Genomic DNA, 22,227 nt, shown 5'->3' with positions numbered 1-22,227 from the left:
ATTTGGATCATTATCGTTGGTGATGTCAGAGTGAAGAACAGCAGCTTGATAAAGACTGATTCTGAGTCTTCATTTAAATATATGTTATAATATAAACATCAGTCTGTGTGTCAAACACTTGTCCACCTGTCCACCTGACCACCTGACCCTGCTTAGAGGACGTTTGAACATCTCATCCTGTTTCTGTTTGTTGGAGCGACTTTCTGCATCCAATTAAAGACCTCAGCAGGGATTGGATAATGAGTTATCTCCCAGCATGCATCACTGACAGGAAGCAGTCCACATTTGGCAGGGCTGAGTGACAGGTGGAGGACGGCAGGTGGAGCTCAGGGGGGGCGGAGCCGAGGCCAGGAGACAGGACGAGACAGGAAACGACTGACGGGATGAAAACCGGAGTCTTGCAGCTCTAACTGTGTGACGCAGAGCAGCCGGACTGTGAGCGTGTGCTTCAACACACGCTCATTACGACTGACAGGTGCGACTGAAGCAGAGACAACAGGCCCGTCTCAGGTGAGCACATGACTATGATGTAAGAGCTACACACTTCATTCACTCTGCAACAGAGAGCTCACACGTCTATGACATCATCACACACCTGCTGATGACGTCAAACGCTGATGTTGATGAGTAACATCAGACTCAGAGTTCAGGTGGTCAGTTTAACCTCTTCCTGTCCAGCAGACACAAAGTGATTTTACACTAACTCACAGGGAGGCACGATTTCAGCGAGCTGCTGCAGGTTGCATCAGAGATGTTGCAGCAGACGTTATTTATCTCACACAGTTACTGTCCACATGTTACAGCAGAGACCAGCACACACACGCACACACGCGCATGTGCACACGTGCACACACGCACACACACACACAAGCACACACGCACACACACACACACACACACAGTCTACACTGGGTATCCGGTCTCGCCGTCTCTCCTGTGCAGCATCAGGTCGTTACATGTGTTCAGTGTTCACCACAGAGCCGGAGGTTAATGCACGTTATAAACATTATATGACATGTTATAGATTAGACCTTTAATGATGTGATGTTGAGTGTACCGCCCCTTTAAGAGCCTGACCAAACATCAGAGCTTATTCTCTCTGCAGACGCTCCACTTATTAAAGATCATGTGAGCTCCTTTATGACCCATCTGTTGTCTCCTCTGTAACCTGATACTGCAGTGTGTGTGTGTGTGTGTGTGCGTGTGTGCGTGTGTGCGTGTGTGTGTGTGCGTGTGTGCGTGTGTGCGTGCGTGTGTGCGTGTGTGTGTGTGTGTGTGCGTGATGAGCTATTGACTGTGTGCAGCTGTAATGAAGCACTGCTGAGCTCAGTCCTCTGTGTGTTCTTGAGCTGAGCAGGTGAGTCACAGGCTGATCTCAGAGCAGCTGAATGAAACCAGAGGGGCTCGTCTTCACTCCGACGCTCTGAGCTGAATGAATAAACTTTATTTATGATTGTCAGACGGACAACAACAACCTGTTACAGCTCAGCTTAAGGAGGAGGAGGGGGAGGAGGGGGAGGAGGAGGAGGAGGAGGAGGAGAGGTCCGATGCTCATGCAGCCACACAGAGCAGAGTGTGGTTAAAAGGACCTGTTGGAGACATCAGCTGTGAGACGCAGCATCAGCATTGACTGGGGAAAGGTCAAAGGTCACTGTGATCAAATGAGCATTAAGGTCAATTTGTGAAAGTACCATTAGGGAAGAGGAACAGACTGAACACACGTCAGAAACCTCATGTGTGTTCACATCCCTCACACTGTTCATGATCCACAGAGCTTCTTGTCTCCGGTCAGACTTTTCTACAGAACACAGAAAACACACTCTGATCCATCCGGCTGCGTCTCCTCCTCACTCCGCTGCCTCTCCTGTTTCAGCTGCTCAGATGTTTGGATGTCATTTGAGGATTAGAGGAGGAAATAGGATGATGATGTTATTCCAGAGATCCTCCACATAACACCAGACTGTCAGTCAGAGCAGAGACTACAGGCAGAGCGAGAGGAAGGACACTGGAGACAACAGAAGAAGTCAGAGCAAACAGGAAGTGAGCAGAGACATGCTCGTTCTGTGAGAATGCTCTTTAGAGTTTCTAATCACCGTCCTGTGTGCAGCGTGTGGGACGGCATCATGTTAGAAATCAACACCACGTTAACTTCTGCAAACATGAAGACAGTCTGTGCACGACATGTTCAAAACACTGATGTTAGAGCTTCCTTTCAGACTCTGCCACTTCCTGTTTACTGAAGTAACACAATGAAACACGCCTGCTTTGACCTTCTCTCCCTTCAGTCACAATCACTTCCTGTCTAACCTGACAGGTGGACGTTGATCTGAGCCGACAGCAGCAGCAGTAAAACTCCATCCACCCCCCCGTGACCCCTCCTGTCATCCATCACAGCGACCGTCCCTCCATCGCTCTGATCTCTGCTCATCACAGCATCACTCACACCCGAGAACACCAGGCTCCTCCTCACACCTGAGACACCCTCACACCTGAGAACACCGGGCTCCTCCTCACACCTGAGACACCCTCACACCTGAGAACACCAGGCTCCTCCTCACACCTGAGACACCCTCACACCTGAGACACCCTCACACCTGAGACATTCTCACACCTGAGACATCCTCACACCTGAGACATCCTCACACCTGAGACATCCTCACACCTGAGACATCCTCACACCGGAGACATTCTCACACCTGAGACATCCTCACACCTGAGACATCCTCACACCTGAGACATCCTCACACCTGAGACATTCTCACACCTGAGACATCCTCACACCGGAGACATCCTCACAACTGAAGTTTTCTGTTCCTCCACTGGTTCCTCCTTTGGTTCCTCCTCTGGTTCCTCCTCTGGTTCCTCCTTTGGTTGCTCCTCTGGTTCCTCCTTTGGTTCCTCCGTTGGTTCCTCCTTTGGTTCCTCCTCTGGTTCCTCCTTTGGTTCCTCCTTTGGTTGCTCCTCTGGTTCCTCCTTTGGTTCCTCCTCTGGTTGCTCCTTTGGTTCCTCCTCTGGTTCCTCCTTTGGTTTCTCCTCTGGTTCCTCCTTTGGTTCCTCCTCTGGTTCTTCCTCTGGTTCCTCCTTTGGTTCCTCCTCTGGTTCCTCCTCTGGTTCCTCCTCTGGTTCCTCCTCTGGTTCTTCCTGTGGTTCCTTCAAAATAAAAGCTGGTGTTTACACTCAGCTCTGTCGTTCATGTGGACGTCCAGACGTGCAGAGACGGAGCTGAAGATGAGAGTGTGTCTCTGTTCTCCTCCTGCACTCGCTCCTCTCCACACTAAAGGTGTGAAGGAGACTCCAGGTCATTAATGAACTTTCAGCTGCAGCTTCACCTCCACTTCAGCTCGTTTCTACGCTAAATATAGAAGAGAAGAAGAAGAGGAGAGGAGGAGGAGGAGGAGAAGTTGACCTTCTGTGTTTCTGAGCTTGTTGTTGAATTCTGTGACTTTTAGATATATAATATAATATTTGCTGATAGTTCTTCATCTCTCTCTAAGTGACTCTGCAGGTGTGTGTGTGTGTGTGTGTGTGTGTGTGAGTACAGAGATCCCTCTGTGTTAATAAGGACCTGATCTCCACCTCCTCCTCCTCCTCCTGCTGCTGTCAGAGAGCGTGTGGACAGGAAGTCAGACGCTGTTCGAGCTGATCTGAGGCCAGCTGAGTGTGATAGCATCAGCTGTGAAACATGTCCGACTGCAGCTCATTTCCCCTCACGTCCTCTTATCAGCTGACTGCAGTCAAGTCTCCATCAGAGAGATCACAGGGACGATCAGCGAGCTGCTCCGCGCGGTGGAGATACTCAGTCTGCTGCAGGAGGAAATATCTGTGCGATATCTGCAGAGTCTGAAGTTTAACGAGTCGAGCTGCAGACGGAAAAACGTATTAAAGTCAAAGAACAGACGGCTGGAGAGATACAAAGTGCAGTTTTAACAGTAAGACATATTAAAGTGTGTGCTAACAGTAATGTGTCCTCTGCTCCGCTGCTGTGTGGAGCTTCTCAGGGTTCAGTCCTCGGACCTCCACCCTTTTCTCTCTGTGCCTGCTTCCTCTGGGTCGTTTGGTCAGCTGATTTAAACACGACATGTCTCTGTTTGCAGATGACGCTCTGATCTACGTCTCTGAATCTTCGCTCCTCTTTACGATTGTTCAGCTGCTAACAAAGAGTAGATTTCTCTGTGTCCCGACAAGCTCTCTCTGTCTCTCTGTGATGATTTAATGGCCTCTGAGGAGCTCTAACAGGATTCATTATGAGACGAGGAGGAGCAGGAGCACGATTAGCAGGAGGAGGAGGAGGAGGTCTGATGCAGTTGGATTTCCTGCAGGTCTGTCAAATGATCACAGAGGAAAGTCTGAAGTCTTGAAAGAAGAGAGGGTGTCTGCCTCCCGGACCCTGACTGGTAGGTTGTTCCAGAGGAGGGGGGCCTGATGACTGAAGGCTCGACCTCCCACACTACTCTTAGAGACTTTAGGTACCACATTCAGGCCTGCATCCTGAGAACACAATGAGAGGAAATACGGGGGATGTGGGTGATTATTTTTACACATTAGCAGGTCAAAGTTCTGGTTTAGATCACTGATTTGAATTTGGATCAAACATGAAGAATTAAAAAGGACCTGAGATACAAACAGCTGCTGCTCCACAGTCCTGCTGCATACAGAACATTTCAGCCTCTGGGGGGCGCTGACGTGCACGATGACGTTCTTCTTCTCTGAATATTAAAGCAGCCTGAGCTGGGAGGAAGTTCTGCATCCGTCAGAGCTGCAAACAAATCTAGAGGAGAAGACGAGGTTCAATATCAAAGCAGTGAAGTCAAACACAGAGGCTGAGTGAGAGGAGAGCTGCTGAGCGTTAGCATCACAGCCGTTAGCCTCACAGCTGAGCGTTAGCATCACAGCTGTTAGCATCACAGCTGAGTGTTAGCATCACAGCTGTTAGCATCACAGCTGAGCATTAGCATCAAAGCCGTTAGCCTCACAGCTGAGCGTTAGCATCACAGCTGTTAGCATCACAGCTGAGTGTTAGCATCACAGCTGTTAGCATCACAGCTGAGCGTTAGCATCACAGCCGTTAGCCTCACAGCTGAGCGTTAGCATCACAGCTGCTAGCATCACAGCTGAGCGTTAGCATCACAGCTGTTAGCATCACAGCTGAGCATTAGCATCACGGCTGTTAGCATCGCAGTTGTTAGTATCACAGTTGAGCATTAGCATCACAGCTGTTAGCATTACAGCTGTTAGCATCACAGTTGTTAGTATCACAGCTGTTAGCATCACGGCTGTTAGCATCGCAGTTGTAAGCATCACAGCTGTAAGCCTCTGAAGATGAACCCCTCACAGCAGCGTGATACAGGGAGGAGCTAACCGAAGCTGGGTGTTGTTCAGAGAACAGACTGTGTGAACCTGCTGTTATTACAGCTGTAACTCTGAGATGACAATGAGGATGTTAATTTATTCAGCAGCTGCAGAGCTTCACTCTGAAACATGAATTAATAACATCAGAGATGAAGAGTGCGCATGGAGGAGCTGCAGGCCTCCTCCTCATCATGACTCCAACACATCATACAGCAGAGGAACGTCCTGAGGGAACATTAATGCAGATTAAAGCAGAACATGAGAACACATCTGAACAAACACACTGAATATGTAAAACTCAGAATATAGAAGACGAACCTTCATCCTGAGAAAAACAAGCTTTGTGTTGAACGCCTGCAGTTCCTCTGGTGTCCACTTGAGGCTGTCTCCAGCAGTGAGTCAGTCCCCATAGAGCCCCATGTTAAACTTTACAGCAGAAATAAACATGTTTACAGCCTGGTACAAAAAACAGTTTGGGTCTCTGTAGCTCATTTCTCTCCTCATGACGACTGTACGGGGAGAATCGTGTTGTTTATCGGACTAACAGGCGGATTAGATGATCAGATTGATTAGTTACACATGAATGAACACATTTCTTTTGTTCGTCATGTTTCTGCTAAAATAAAATGTCATCTCTGCAGGTCATGCTCCAAAATGTGCTCTGACTCTGGGTTTTTGTTCTGATTTGTGGACGTAAACTAATTTTTCCTATTATTCAGACAGCACATGAATGCGGCGTCGTGTAAAGCTGGAGTCGGTCCATCAGCTGACCTCAGGGTTTCTGTTGTTTCTGTACTGAAGCAGGTTTTAAACTATGAAACATGAGTGTGTCTCAGAGATGATGAAGACGCAGAGATTTAAAAATACCTGCTGACCATCTCAGGTGTGTGACAGAAACTAAGTGATGATGGATGAACAGGAGGAATGTGCAGAATAAATCTCTCAGTGACAGGAAGTCAATGTGACACGGAGGACAAAATAAAACAAGAATAAAACAGAGAGGACGGAGGGCTGCAGAGGAGACAGGTGAGATAGAGACCAGGCACTCATCAGGTACAGGTTTATCTGTCTGCATGTCTACATTATATTCATATCTCGTGTTTTTATGTAGATTAAAGATGTGTCAGGTTGTGTTCAGTGCAAATAAACACATCTTGTGTATAAAGCATTAAGTGAAGAGCAACTTAAAAAAATACAAAAGTAAAACATGTTTGTTTGTACGCACACACTCACAGAAACACAGGTCAGAACAGGTGAACCAGGTGAACCAGGTGAACCAGTGACTGAAAGCTGCAGATTTAAAGCCTATGAATGATCGTATTCTTTCTCTCTGTATCCTGAAACATGAAGACTCCATTGTCTTCTTTGTCTTCCTGCTCATCTTCATAGCAACCTTCTTCTTCTCACCGCGGTCACATGACCTGAGCCTCTCAGCTGATGATCAAAAATAGCTCCTGGATTCACTGGAACCAATTATTTCATCCTTACGTCGTCTCTGCTCTCGTGTTTTAAAATAGAAAACATTCGAAGAGTGACGAAGAGACGCAGCGACCTGCAGACCCTGAACGCCACATCAGAGCCGACTCCACCTGTTTCATCTTTATTACTAAAAATACATGTGAGAAGAAAACATTTAATTAGTGCTGACACCTGAACGCACCGTGAGGTACAGTGAACCCTCCACAGGCCGAGTCCTGAGGGGGGACAGGAGGAGATCATTAACCTGAAGGACGGACATGAAGACAGATGAGTCCTTCAGAGCGCAGACGAGTGCTTCATAGGACGGACGAGTCCTGCAGAGGACGGACGAGTCCCTTGGAGCACACACGAGTGCTTCATAGGACGAACGAGTCCCGCAGAGGATGGACGAGTCCTCTGTAGCACACACGAGTGCTTCATAGGACAGACGAGTCCCGCAGAGGACAGACGAGTCCCTTGGAGCACACACGAGTGCTTCATAGGACGGACGAGTCCTGCAGAGGACGGACGAGTCCCTTGGAGCACACACGAGTGCTTCATAGGACGGACGAGTTCTGCAGAGGACAGACGAGTCCTCTGTAGCACACACGAGTGCTTCATAGGACGGACGAGTCCCGCAGAGGATGGACGAGTCCTTCAGAGCACAGACGGGTCCTCTGGAGGTCGGCTGACTGTGATTACGTCACTCTCCACCCTTCCGCCTGTCCCCGTCTGAACCCACCTGTGTGTCTTTCACACAGTCAGAGTCCTGCTCTGAGCTGCTGTTACCTCTTTAATGTAACCTGGTGAGAGTGGAGGCTGTTGGAGCAGCACAGTCACATCCGTCCTCTGTCTTAACATGCATGTGGCTGATTATCGGCAGGTGTCTGATCTCCTCTCTGTGTTAAAAAGAACAAAGGCTGACGATAACCATGAAGACGTCTTCATCACGTCCCTGACAGACGTGCTGAGGAAGAACAATTGTATTCCACTCCTTCATCTCCTCCTCCTCCTCCTTGCTCACAGACCTGCAGAGTGAGTTATTGTCTCTTATAAACACAAATCTATAATCTACAGCTACTCTGACAAATGATCCCAGTTTGATTTCCTCTGGGGAGGAGGGGAGGAGGGGAGGAGGGGAGGAGGGGAGAACCGAGTGTGTTTAAATTTCTATCACATCACAGCTCTTACGGCGCAGAGTGAGGGAGACGACAGAAGCTCCAAGTGGCTGATGGGACGTGGAGCCCGGAGGCAGCGAGCCGGACGTGGAGGATCATCAGACCACTTCACACAGAAACACAGACGTATAGAGGTTATAAAGCGTGTGTGTGTGTGTGTGTGTGTGTGTGTGTGTCTGTAAACCCTCGTGACCACTCTGTTGTCTCCACAGAGCTCATGATCGATGTGAAACCTTTAAAACATCTCGTCGTTTCAAACACGATGTTTAACTTGTTTACTGTCTTTTTTATTTCCTACAAATAAAACAAAATGAGACCTTTTGATTTTAATTCTGTTTGTTTATTTATTTGTACGTTGATTAAACTGAACACTTGAGGCTTCGGTCGGAGTCGTCTGCATACAAACTGTTTGTTAGAAACGTTCCTTCACTGAAACCAGCACGAGGCTCCAGCCAGCGCTCGTGTGTGTGCAGCAAACAGAATAATAAAAACCACACACACACTCGGTCCTCGGCAGAGACTCTGACCTGCAGTGTGAACTGAGCAGATTAAGCATTAGAAATAAGAAGCTGTTAATAAGATGAGCGTGTGTGTGTTTGTCACGCTGTGCAGCTCGGTGCTCCCACAGGGCCGAGGAGCTGGAGCCAACGTGAGCTTATAGAAACTCAGCGGGCTCCACTCATGAATGTATAAACTGATTTTAACCTCATTCTGCTGCTCCGAGGCTCCACAGACCTGCTCCTCCTCCTGCACCGTGTGACCTCGGCTGCCTCTACACCTGCACTCTCATGGATCTGTGATCGACGAGCTGAGCGACTAATGAGAGAATCAAACATGTGAAACATTCACTAATGACATTACATCTGATTCTATGCCGTACATCTGGATTACTTAGGGACATGAAGTGACTGACCTTTCACCTTTCATCCTCTTTAACTTTCCTGTCAGTCACAGGCTGTTTCTGCTGAAGGCTTCTGAGAGTCAAAACATGAACATGATTAATGCTGAAGAACGTTGTGTCAAAGTTTGGCATGATGAGTCATCAGACATGAGGTCAGATATCCTGAACACACTAAGACATCATTTCAACATGAGAGAGAAACAAAGGTTTCCACTTCCTGTGCACAGCCACAGTTTGACCTCTGCTCTCTGACCTCAGGCAGCTCGTCCTGAAACATTGTTTACTGCAGGAGAGAGTTTAAAGAGCCTCTCTGAACCTGAACCGGGTTATTAAACAGCACCGCTGTGTTCAACAGAGCTAGCATGTTTACTAACACATGTTAGCTCATCACATGACCTTTGACCCCTGCATGTTGGAACAGTTACACTGACTGCAGACATGGAGAGTTTGTGAAGTAAACTAGTTGTGTATTTATTTCAGAGCATTAACAAGTGTTCTCCTCCTGCAGACCTCCTGCAGACCTCCCTGTCTCCTCCTGCAGACCTCCTGCAGACCTCCCTGTCTCCTCCTGCAGACCCTCCCTGTCTCCTCCTGCAGACCTCCTGCAGACCTCCCTGTCTCCTCCTGCAGAGTTCCTACAGACCTCCCTGTCTCCTCCTGCAGACCTCTCTGTCTCCTCCTGCAGACCTCCCTGTGACCTCCTGCAGACCTCCCTGTCTCCTCCTGCAGACCTCCCTGTGACCTCCTGTGACCTCCTGCAGACCTCCCTGTCTCCTCCTGCAGACCTCCTGCAGACCTCCCTGTCTCCTCCTGCAGACCTCTCTGTCTCCTCCTGCAGACCTCCCTGTGACCTCCTGCAGACCTCCCTGTTTCCTCCTGCAGACATCCCTGTGACCTCCTGCAGACCTCCCTGTGACCTCCCTGTGACCTCCTCCTCCTCTCTCACCTCCCTCTGTAACTGTGTGAAGACCCTGCTCAGCCAGGAGGCTCACAGCGAGCAGAGGGAAACACATTCCTGAGGAGGTAATTACCCGCCGTGAGACTTGTAGGAGCTCTAATCGGCTGAATTACCCAGAGTTCCACTGGTTATTTGTTAGGGGGAGGGGGGGGGGAGCTGATCACCACATTACTGCTCTGTTTTATTAACACAACATTAAACCTCAGATGAGCTGCAGGCTGCTTTTTATGTGATACTTCTGTTTCTGCAGTTTTAATGCTGTTCACAGAGGCTGACACAGGGGCATGATGGGATACGGAGGCTTTAACAGAAAGACATTAACTGCAAGACATGGAAAATCAGGCAGGAAGTGAAGCCTTTGTTATGCTTGGTTTCAGATGTAAAATGGTTTTTATGTACAGAGAACAGCTGAGAAGTTTACTGCCATTAAACCTCAGATACCCACAGGAGTCTCCCTCCTCTCAGCCAATCAGAGGACAGACTGAAGCACGACATCACAGGTCTGAAAGGGTTAAGGGTTATAACTAGTTTTGGACCTGGGCTTTATTTTAACATATTTTGAGGCCTAACGTCGACCTTAGGTCACATTGTCACGTCGCTCTCTTCAAAGCCAGACTCCATTGACAGAAACAACAATTTTACCTCATTGAAGAGAGGAGCTGCTGCTCTACTGCTGCATGGATCTGTATGTCTGTTTGTTTAAATAGTGAGTCTGGATCAAACACAATATTTGTGTAACAAACTGAGTGACTGATAGAGGCAGCAGCTCCTGTGTCCTGTGAGCTTAAATCAATGTTTTTCTGAATGGAGTCTGGTGTGTGTGCAGAGAGCGATGTAACGTCTGTGTGTGGTTAAAACAATCATCTTCCTCTGTAACAAAAAGGTCTATCTCTGTAGGGATCCTTTCTGTCATGTTGTCACACACTTAGAATAACAATCTGAGCCTGTCAGTGGAAACAACAAGAACTTTTAGTGGACGACCTTTGACCCATCAAGGATTATGTTGCAGCCATTACAGCCTGTTTCACTGCTGCAGGATGAACACATCTACTGGAGACACTCACACACTGTTTGAAATATGTAATCACCCTTTAATGTGAGTGAAAGGAGTGAACAGTTTAATCTGTGTTTAGTCTTTATTCTCCAAACACAGCAGCCGGGTTCAGTCTCAGGTAGGAGATAAACGTGTTAATGATCACACAAAGTGAACGTGTAATAATTGGAGCAGTGAGTTGTTTCCTCTGAGACGGAGAACAAGAATAGCAGCAGCTTACTTCTTCCCGTCCACACAGAGGCTGAAGAGGATTAGAGCTGTGCTGATGATTCATTTAATACTCTTATTATTTTCTGCACCAAAGCTCCTGAATCATCTGCATCACTGTGAACAAGAGCACCAGAGATCCATCCACACCTGAACAGGTTCATTTCTGCTGCACATATTCAGTATTGTTACAGTGCAGACACACAGACACACAGACACAGAGACACAGAGAGACACACAGAGACACACTGAGACACAGAGAGACACAGACACACAGAGACACACAGACACAGAGAGACACACAGACACACAGAGACACACAGACACAGAGACACACAGAGACACACAGACACACAGAGACACAGAGAGACACAGAGACACAGAGACACACAGACACACAGAGACACACAGACACAGAGACACACAGAGACACACAGACACACAGAGACACACAGACACAGAGACACAGAGACACACAGAGACACACAGACACAGAGACACACAGAGACACACAGACACACAGAGACACACAGACACAGAGACACACACAGACACACAGACACACAGAGACACACAGACACAGAGACACACAGACACACAGAGAGACACAGACACACAGACACACAGACACACAGACACAGAGACACACAGAGACACACAGAGACACACAGACACACAGAGACACACAGACACACAGAGACACACAGACACACTGAGACACAGAGACACACAGACACACAGAGACACACAGAGACACACAGACACACAGAGACACAGACACACTGAGACACAGAGACACACAGAGACACACAGAGACACACAGAGACACAGAGACACACAGACACACAGACACACAGACACACAGAGACACACAGAGACACACATACACACACAGAGACACAGAGACACACAGACACACAGACACACAGAGACACACAGACACACAGACACACAGACACACAGAGACACACATAGACGCAGAGACACAGACACACATAGACACACAGACACACAGAGACACATAGACACAGAGACACACAGAGACACACAGAGACACATAGACACAGAGACACAGAGACACACAGAGACACACATAGACGCAGAGACACAGACACACATAGACACAGAGACACACAGAGACACACATAGACGCAGAGACACAGAGACACACAGAGACACACATAGACGCAGAGACACAGACACACATAGACACACAGACACACAGAGACACACAGACACATAGACACAGAGACACACAGAGACACACATAGACGCAGAGACACAGACACACATAGACACAGAGACACACAGAGACACACAGAGACACAGAGAGACACACAGACACACACAGACACACAGAGACACACAGACACACAGAGACACAGAGAGACACACAGAGACACACAGACACACAGAGACACACAGACACACAGAGAGACACACAGACACACACAGACACACAGACACACACAGACACGCAGACACACAGAGACACAGAGAGACACACAGACACACACAGACACACAGACACACAGAGACACAGAGAGACACACAGACACACAGAGACACAGAGAGACACACAGACACACAGAGACACAGAGACACACACAGACACGCAGACACACAGAGACACAGAGAGACACACAGACACACACAGACACACAGACACACACAGACACGCAGACACACAGAGACACAGAGAGACACACAGACACACACAGACACACAGACACACAGAGACACAGAGAGACACACAGACACACAGAGACACACAGAGAGACACACAGAGACACAGAGAGACACACAGACACACAGACACACAGAGAGACACACAGAGACACAGAGAGACACACAGACACACAGACACACAGAGAGACACACAGAGACACAGAGAGACACACAGACACACACAGACACACAGACACACACAGACACGCAGACACACAGAGACACAGAGAGACACACAGACACACAGACACACAAAGATGCGATCATGTACACAGGTTTTAATTATCAGAGAAAATAATTTAAACAATTCAAAACTAATAAATGAAAATGTGTTGATTTCCTTAAATGGTGAGAAAAGTGAACAGGGTTTGGTTGGAGCACGAGGAGCTGCTGTCAGAGTGAATCTGATGTGATGAACAAACATGATGAATAATAAAGTAGGAGAATCTCTTCAAGACCAAACTGCAGCGTCCTGTTCACACACGCTGCTGCTGTCCCAGGGGCTGATGGGTAATGGGGGGGGGGCTGTTCACACCTTGTCTCTCTGAAATCGACCTGCAGCTCGATTGTAGTTTCTGTTGTTCAGGTTTTTCTCTGTCAGCAGCAGAAACACGAGGCCTCTCAGAGGAGCCTCCTCTTCCTCCTCTTCCTCCTCTTCCTCCTCTTCCTCTCCATCTGTGTGAAGACGAGCCGCACGGCCTTCTGGGAAAATAAAAACTTTTTACATTGTGAAGCTCAGAGGGGAGCGACATCAAACCAGCGTCCCCGAGCTGATCTGAATGCAGCACAACAAACAGACGGCAGGAGAGGAGGCTCAGTGCGGACTCAGGAGGAGAGACTGTCAACAGCACAGAGACATGAGAGACACGTCTGTATTTATAACATGTGTGAATGTGAAATACAACGCTTCCGTGCAGAGACGTCAAATCTGATTTTTATCAATAATGAATAAATTAAATCAATAAAGTCGAGAAACAGAAATAAACTTTCAAGTTTCCCCCTCGGCCCCCTCGGCCCTCTTTGCCCCCTCGGCCCCCTCGGCCCCCTCGGCCCCCTCTGCCCTCTCTGCCCCCTCGGCCCTCTTTGCCCCCTCTGCCCTCTTTGCCCCCTCTGCCCTCTCTGCCCCCTCGGCCCTCTTTGCCCCCTCTGCCCTCTCTGCCCCCTCGGCCCTCTTTGCCCCCTCGGCCCTCTCGGCCCCCTCGGCCCCCTCGGCCCCCTCGGCCCCCTCGGCCCCCTCTGCCCTCTCTGCCCCCTCGGCCCTCTTTGCCCCCTCTGCCCTCTCTGCCCCCTCGGCCCTCTCTGCCCCCTCGGCCCTCTCGGCCCCCTCGGCCCCCTCGGCCCCCTCGGCCCTCTCTGCCCTCTCGGCCCCCTCGGCCCCCTCGGCCCCCTCGGCCCCTTCGGCCCTCTTTGCCCCCTCGGCCCCCTCTGCCCCCTCGGCCCCCTCAGCCCTCTTTACCCCCTCGGCCCCCTCGGCCCCCTCTGCTGCTCTTTACTTCAAAATAAAACACGGATAGAATCGATGTGTAAAAGCTGTGAAGGTGAAGCTCTCCTCCCTTCGTCCTGCCTGCTCCGTCCTGCCTGCTCCGTCCTGCCTGCTCCGTCCTGCCTGCTGCTCCGTCCTGCCTGCTCCGTCCTGTCTGCTCCGTCCTGCCTGCTCCGTCCTGTCTGCTCCGTCCTGCCTGCTGCTCCGTCCTGTCTGCTCCGTCCTGCCTGCTCCGTCCTGCCTGCTCCGTCCTGTCTGCTCCGTCCTGCCTGCTCCGTCCTGTCTGCTCCGTCCTGCCTGCTGCTCCGTCCTGTCTGCTCCGTCCTGCCTGCTCCGTCCTGTCTACTCCGTCCTGCCTGCTCGGCTGCTCGCTCATTAAAAACAGAACATTTGTCAGATAAAGTGTTTTTTAAACGTGCGGGGGGGAAAGTCTCCTTTCTTCCTTTCTGTAAAAACACATAAACATGAAACGTTCAGAGGAGATGAACACGTGACGGAGCAGGAGAACAGGAACACAAAATATAAAGACACAAACATTATTATATTTATTTGACATTAAAATAATATTTTCATTGAGAACAGTGAAACTCGCAGCTGTACGTCACTCAGGTATCTAGGTTCAGGTGTTTCTCATGACTGTTACCTTCTCCTCCTTTAAAGCATCGCAGTGAACAGTAACAGGTGTCTCCAATGAGAGCAGTTCAATGTACGACTTCAAGCAGAAGATGCTTGAGGGCGGGGCTTCTTTGTGATTGACAGGTCGCTACTATGGCAACCTGGAACATTTTCAACGTTTGGTTGCACTTTAGATTTTTTGTTTAAAGTCTGTTTTTAGCCACAATTAGCTTCTAAATTAATATCACTGTTACTGTTAACTAGAATGTAATGTGCTAACAAAGCTAGCGCCTGAGCTAAGTAACAACTTAGCGTTTGCTAACCCCTCACTCTTGTGCAGCTTCACTGTCTCGTCCAAATATGGTCACATCCTGCTCCCAAAAACAAGATGGCAACGGCCAAACAGATAAACTCTGAGGCCACGCCCACTTATATACATACAGTCTATGGGCTCTGATGTAGCTCACAGCTAGCTGAGGCATGTTACCCTTCATGTTAACAGGAAGTGTGTTAACCTTCATCGTCTCAGACATATTCATACAAGTCTCCCTCCTCTCAGGGGAGACTGAGACGCTAACAGGCAGCTAAGAGCTAACAGAGCCGCAAGCAGGCAGCTAAGAGCTAACAGAGCCGCTAACAGACAGCTAAGAGCTAACAGAGCCGCTAGCAGGCAGCTAAGAGCTAACAGAGCCGCTAACAGACAGCTAAGAGCTAACAGAGCTGCTAGCAGGCAGCTAAGAGCTAACAGAGCCGCTAACAGGCAGCTTAGAGCTAACAGAGCCTCAGCCTGAATAATGGAGGGAAACAAAATGGCCGCTCGGTGTGAACGTCTCCCTGGGGAAACAAACAGCAGAAGAGGTCGCTCAATATTTTCTGTTGTTGTTGTGTCAGAGAGGTGTGAACGGATTGGTCTCCTGAGAGGCTCTCTGTGCTGGAGAAGAGGAGGAGGAGGAGGAGAATACAGAGGAGAGGAGAAGTTGAGGGGGAGGAGAGGAGGAGAAGAGCAGGAGGAGGAGAGGAGGAGACAGAGGAGAGGAGAAGCGGAGGGGGAGGAGAGGAGGATACAGTCACTCTTTGTATTGTTACTGAGCGTCTCTGAACCCTTCAAAATAAAATACACTCTTTGTATTGTGACTGAGTCAGTGTGTGCAAGCGTTCGTAGAAACATGAACAGATTTCACTCTCATAGACGTTTTCTTCTGTGTAACAACATCACCTGAAATATGCACATTTTAAATATCACAGGTTAGCAGCTGCTTTGTCTGTGTGTCTCTGTGTGTCTGTGTCTCTGTGTGTCTGTGTGTCTCTGTGTCTCTGTGTGTCTGTGTCTCTGTGTGTCTGTGTCTCTGTGTGTCTCTGTGTGTCTGTGTGTCTCTGTGTCTCTGTGTCTGTGTGTCTGTGTGTCTGTGTGTCTGTGTCTCTGTGTCTCTGTGTGTCTGTGTCTCTGTGTGTCTCTGTGTGTCTCTGTGTCTGTGTGTGTCTGTGTCTCTGTGTGTCTCTGTGTGTCTCTGTGTCTCTGTGTGTCTGTGTCTCTGTGTGTCTCTGTGTGTCTCTGTGTCTCTGTGTGTCTCTGTGTCTGTGTGTGTCTCTGTGTGTCTCTGTGTGTCTGTGTGTCTGTGTGTCTCTGTGTGTCTCTGTGTCTCTGTGTGTCTCTGTGTCTGTGTGTGTCTCTGTGTGTCTCTGTGTGTCTGTGTGTCTCTGTGTCTCTGTGTCTCTGTGTCTCTGTGTCTCTGTGTGTCTCTGTGTCTCTGTGTGTCTCTGTGTCTCTGTGTGTCTCTGTGCGTCTCTGTGCGTCTGTGTGTCTCTGTGTGTCTGTGTGTCTCTGTGTCTCTGTGTCTCTGTGTGTCTCTGTGTCTCTGTGTGTCTCTGTGCGTCTCTGTGCGTCTGTGTGTCTCTGTGTGTCTCTGTGTGTCTCTGTGTCTCTGTGTGTCTCTGTGCCTCTGTGTGTCTCTGTGTGTCTGTGTGTCTCTGTGTGTCTCTGTGTCTCTGTGTGTCTCTGTGTCTCTGTGTGTCTCTGTGTGTCTCTGTGTCTCTGTGTCTCTGTGTGTCTCTGTGTCTCTGTGTGTCTGTGTCTGTGTGTCTGTGCGTCTCTCTGCTCGTCTCTTCATGTACACTTCAGAAACAGCAGGCCGTGTGTGGAGGAGGTGACTTTGAGGTGAAGAGTTTCTTTGATCAGGAGCTGAGTGAAGGTCGAGCTGGAGGTCGTGTCTGTGTGGATGTTAATGATTCCTGTTTGCTGCGGTGAATACTTGACTCCTTTAGAGGCCGTGCTCGCTCTGATTGGCTGTGTGATGGATCATTATCAGGGTTCAAAGTGAATCATAAATCCTGAAGCTCAGACTCCATGTTGATGAAGCGCTGTGGTTCATATTTAATCTGTTTGTGCAGAGAGTCAGAGACGCCTCGGGCCGACCTGCTCCTCACTTTGATCATCGTGTCAGAGGATCAGGAGGCGCAGCTCTGACCTCCATCAGATTTAACTCCTCCTGATGATGCAGCTGCAGAGTAAACATCAGAGTCTGTTTGCTGCACAGAAGGAGGAAGGAGGAAGGAGGAGGAAGGAGGAGGAAGGAGGGAAGAGGCCCAGGAAAGTTTGGAGGTAAAACAAAGTTTCAGGACCTCTGTCCAAACATCACGACTTTGTCCTGGAACATGTCCTGCAGTGAGTTCAGCTGTCAGTCCCAGGAGCCTCGGTGGAGAGGAAAATACTTCACATCACCTTATATGGTCACGGCCTTATATGTTCGTCTCTGTGACGTCATCCATCATTGACTTCCGTTTTAAAGGCTTCAGTTTGCCGTTTGCCGTCACCAGCTGACAGTAGTGAGGTGTAGGTGTACCTGCAGAGAGACGCTGTGCTGCACATGCTCAGACTGAGCTCCCTCCTGCTGCTCCGAGGATGAACCCTGCTGCGCCCCCCTCAGGTCAAACCCTGCATGAGCTGTTGTTACTCCTCCTCATTCACCCCCACAGTTCAATCTGATTGACCTTTGACCTGTGAGGTATACAGACTCCCTCAACCAATTATAGAGAGAGAGAGAGAGAGAGAGAGACAGAGGACCTGATCAGCTGATCACAGGTATTGATAGATCATGTTTATTGATTCCGGAAAAAACTACAGTCAGCATCATCGTCAACACACACACACACACACACACACACACACACACACACACACACACACACACACACACGCACACATTCCCTCTTCGCTCTGCAGGGAGACATCAATCACATGTATTGATTGATGGCTCAGTGCACACATAGGGACCTTGTGTGTAATGTAAACACACACACACACACACACACACACACACACACACACACACACACACACACAGATCTGAGCTCCTGTGGGCTCTTTTTGTTCTCTGATTTAGGAGCAGAGTGAGACCTCTTGTCTCCTCCGGAAACCTCTCAGCCGGCCGGTTGTAGCTCAAGCGATGATGACAGCATCCAGGACAGGAAGGGGACGAGTCAGCAGACTTGTGGACTTCCTGTTGCACCAGCTGGTTCCTGGATGTTCCTGAAGCTGCGTCTGATGCAAACACCTTTGTTCTTACTTATGCAGAGATGATCTTTGGACCAGGAGATGAACCGTTAGCACGAGCTCGAGCGGCAGGACGGCGGCTTCAAAGATGAGACTGGGCCACTTTTCATGAGCATCGTGTTTATAAAGAAAAAACCTCAACAAGAGAACAGCTCCGACTTATCTTCCTCTTATGTAGAAAAAGTCAAGTGTGTGACAGTCTTTGTAGCGACCTCTAGTGGCCCCCAGAGGACCTGCAGCTGTCTAATCAAACTTCTTTCTCTTAGTTCACAGGAAACGTGGTGAGAGGAGGAGACGTGAGGAAGTGACAGACTGAGAAGGAAGGAGGATAAATGTTGGTCTCTGAATGTCTCAGTGCAACATGAACACAAACTCTGGCATCACTCCACGGCCATTACACAGACGAGGGCGAGGAGGCTGGGAGGGGCCGACATCTTCAGATGTGCTCGTGAAATCAGTGAACTGACCCAGTAAGAGGAAGATCGTGCACTCATTTAAAGGGAAACTCTTAGACACAATCTGATAATTTACTGATTTTAAATGAAGCATCGATAACAGTGAAGATCTGACCTGAGCGCTCTCCTGCTGTTTGTTATCTTCTGTGTGTTAAAGGCACGAGGCGTCACTGCTTCTTTCTGCACAAACAAATGACAAAAGTTAACCTCCATAAAAGTTGAAGGAGTTTTTAAAGGAGCTCAGTGAGGACATTAAATTATAGAATATAGTGTGAGCTGAGTAACAGGTAATTGTCCCCCGTGAGCTCAATAAAGTTTATCTTATTAAAACTATAAATGAAGTTAAAGTTATAAAGCTGCACAATTAAAGAAGCAGAACTGCTGGGAGCAATAAGGAGGAGGAGGACCATCAGCGTGTTCTTCTCATGATGAAGGTTTAAAGTTTGTTCATGTTGGAGGAACTGTTTCAGATCTGCTGAGGAGACAAACTCTGAGACCCTCCTGCTGTCTCCGCCCGGGGCTGATAATCAAACACACCCTGACACACCATCACACTCCTCTGACAGATATTCAACATGAGAGAGGCACGTTCCTCTCCTCTCTGTGCGTAAAGAGGCGGAGAGTCTCCGCGGGGTTTCTCCAAGGACACGCCCCCAACCAGAGAGAGAGCGAGCGAGAGAGAGAGAGAGAGAGAGAGAGTGTGTGTTTCCGTTTTCCTCTCAGCAGCACCTGTGTGACCGGAGCACGAGCAGCAGCGCTGAACATCTCCTCTCTCCGCCTTGGCTCGGCTCAGCTCGGCTCGGATCTCCTCTCTGCGGTGAAACACCCACTGCTCGGGGACCGGGAAACTCCGGGGGGAGACCCGGGGGGAGCATGCCTGAGGCGGATCTGAGTCCTCTCCGTGTCCAGGTCTGCAGCGCGGGATTGTCCTGATGCATGCCGGACTTGTTGCTGCAGGAAACGCGCGCGGTCTGGAGGGAAAATACACCGAGACATACCGGAGAGTCACCGAGGAACCGGATTCTACGGATCTTATGGAAAAAACGCAGCTCTGAAGTTTGTTTGACGTCTTGTTTTCTGTGTGAACGCGTGACATCCAACAAAAAGCGGCTCCACGCTGAGCACATGTGGATTAGTTTCTTCCTGCTTTGATTCTACAGCTTTCCTTTCCGGTTTTACGCGTCAGCTTCGCGCGTAAAAAAGAGAAACTGTTGATCCGTTCCATCTGTTGCCGTCTCTCTGTTTCTCTGCTGATGTTCTCTCGCTGCTCCTCTGCTCCGCGAATCCTCCTCTAACGAGCCCCACCGAGCTCCAGGACCAGGACCGGGCTCCAGGACGCTCCAGGTCCATCATGGCAGCCGGAGTGGCGGCGTGGCTGCCGTTCGCCCGCGCGGCAGCCATCGGCTGGATGCCGGTTGCGGGCGCGCCCATGCCGGTGCCGCCGCAGGAGAAGCACCGCGGGACGGACGCGCTCATCATGCTGAACGTGAGTGGCACAAAGTTCCAGACGTGGCGGGACACGCTGGAGCGGTACCCGGACACCCTGCTGGGCAGCACGGAGCGGGACTTCTTCTTCCACGAGGAGAGCAACGAGTACTTCTTCGACCGGGACCCGGACATCTTCCGCCACATCCTCAACTTCTACCGCACCGGGAAGCTGCACTACCCGCGGCAGGAGTGCATCTCCGCGTACGATGAGGAGCTGGCCTTCTTCGGCATCATCCCGGAGATCATCGGGGACTGCTGCTATGAGGACTACAAGGACCGGCGGCGCGAGAACCAGGAGCGGATCCAGGACGACGAGGAGATGGACCAGACCAACGACCTGGTCTCTGCGGACCTCAGCTTCCGGGAGACCATGTGGCGCGCGTTCGAGAACCCGCACACCTCCACCATGGCGCTGGTCTTCTACTACGTCACGGGCTTCTTCATCGCGGTGTCGGTGCTGGCCAACGTGGTGGAGACGGTGCCGTGCGGCGCGGCACCAGGACGCGTAAAGGAGACATCGTGCGGAGAGCGGTACGCGCTGGCCTTCTTCTGCCTGGACACCGCGTGCGTCATGATTTTCACGGTGGAGTACCTACTGCGCCTGCTCGTCGCGCCAAGCCGCTGGAAGTTCGTGAAGAGCGTGATGAGCGTCATCGACGTGGTGGCCATCATGCCATACTACATTGGCCTGGTCATGACGGACAACGAGGACGTCAGCGGCGCCTTCGTCACGCTGCGCGTCTTCCGGGTGTTCCGGATCTTTAAGTTCTCGCGACACTCTGCGGGACTTCGCATCCTGGGCTACACGCTGAAGAGCTGCGCGTCCGAGCTGGGCTTCCTGCTCTTCTCGCTCACCATGGCCATCATCATCTTCGCCACTGTCATGTTCTACGCAGAGAAAGGATCCTCGGCCAGCAAGTTCACCAGCATCCCCGCAGCCTTCTGGTACACCATCGTCACCATGACAACACTGGGGTAGGTGATGCTGAGGGTGCAGTGGGGGCGTGGCAAATTTGTGTCACTGCATTAGGTGAAGAATTTGTTGCTGATGTTGGGTGCTGATGCAGATGACATCAGAAAAGTTTGGTCTTAATTCAAAAGTCAGGGTTTGGTTTGGCAGGTGACAGGTGGAGAAGAGTTTGGTTGAAGCTCGGATTAGTGAGACACACAGACGATGAAGCAGCAGGAGAGTTTGTGATGATGTGTTTGTTGGGTGGTGCTGAACGAGATGTTGTGATCGATGTTTGGTAAAAGCAGCTGGAGATGATCAGGAGGAAAGTTTCTCACGAAGACACAAACGTTCTCGGTAACCCGTCTGTAAACTCACGTGTCGCGCTCACACGCCTCCAGGGTCGCCTCAGAGCAGACGTGTCCGAGCTGTGCTCCTGCTGGATGTTTGAGACTCATGAAGCAGAGTTGAACCTGTTGACCGTCGGAGCTCATCATCAAATCTCATATTTCTGTTTCCTGCTGTAATTATTCCTCGGTGTGTCTCTGTCCATGGTGCTGAACCTGAGCTGAATCTCCTGACGTTGCTGATTTATATAAACATGTTACACACGTGAACATATGAAGCTGAGTGAAAGCAGGCCCATCTCAACCCCATCTGTTTGTTGCTCCATCCTGAGGCTGAGGCTGGTGTTTCACGAATGAATCTGTTATCTGAGTCATTCTCTTCAAACCTGCTACAGGTCTGAGTGGACCTCGGCCTCCTCAGGAAGCAGACGTTGTCATCACAGTTTTTATCAAACTTTATTTGGCAGTTCAGCTTTTATGTCGGCAAACTGCTGCAGTGACACGTTC

The 22,227-nt window shown here is 49.8% G+C and overlaps 1 protein-coding gene across 1 annotated transcript in view; it reads left to right on the top strand.

The window, feature by feature from the left end:
- Positions 1 to 20,287: 20,287 nt before the first annotated feature.
- Positions 20,288 to 22,227, top strand: part of kcnd2 (potassium voltage-gated channel, Shal-related subfamily, member 2) — a 47,299-nt gene continuing 45,359 nt past the window's right edge. The window contains exon 1 of the mRNA XM_069671156.1: positions 20,288 to 21,399. Within this exon, the coding sequence (XP_069527257.1) occupies positions 20,288 to 21,399 (1,112 nt within the window). The remainder of the gene's footprint in view (positions 21,400 to 22,227) is intronic.

The sequence above is a fragment of the Semicossyphus pulcher genome, unplaced genomic scaffold, assembly GCF_022749685.1.
Source record: "Semicossyphus pulcher isolate SPU_LCO1_2020_fin unplaced genomic scaffold, fSemPul1.0.p SCAF_20, whole genome shotgun sequence".
In the NCBI taxonomy this organism is placed as follows: Eukaryota; Metazoa; Chordata; class Actinopteri; order Labriformes; family Labridae; genus Semicossyphus; species Semicossyphus pulcher.
Note: the sequence above shows the minus strand (reverse complement) of the source record. Positions and strands in the feature narration are given on the sequence as shown.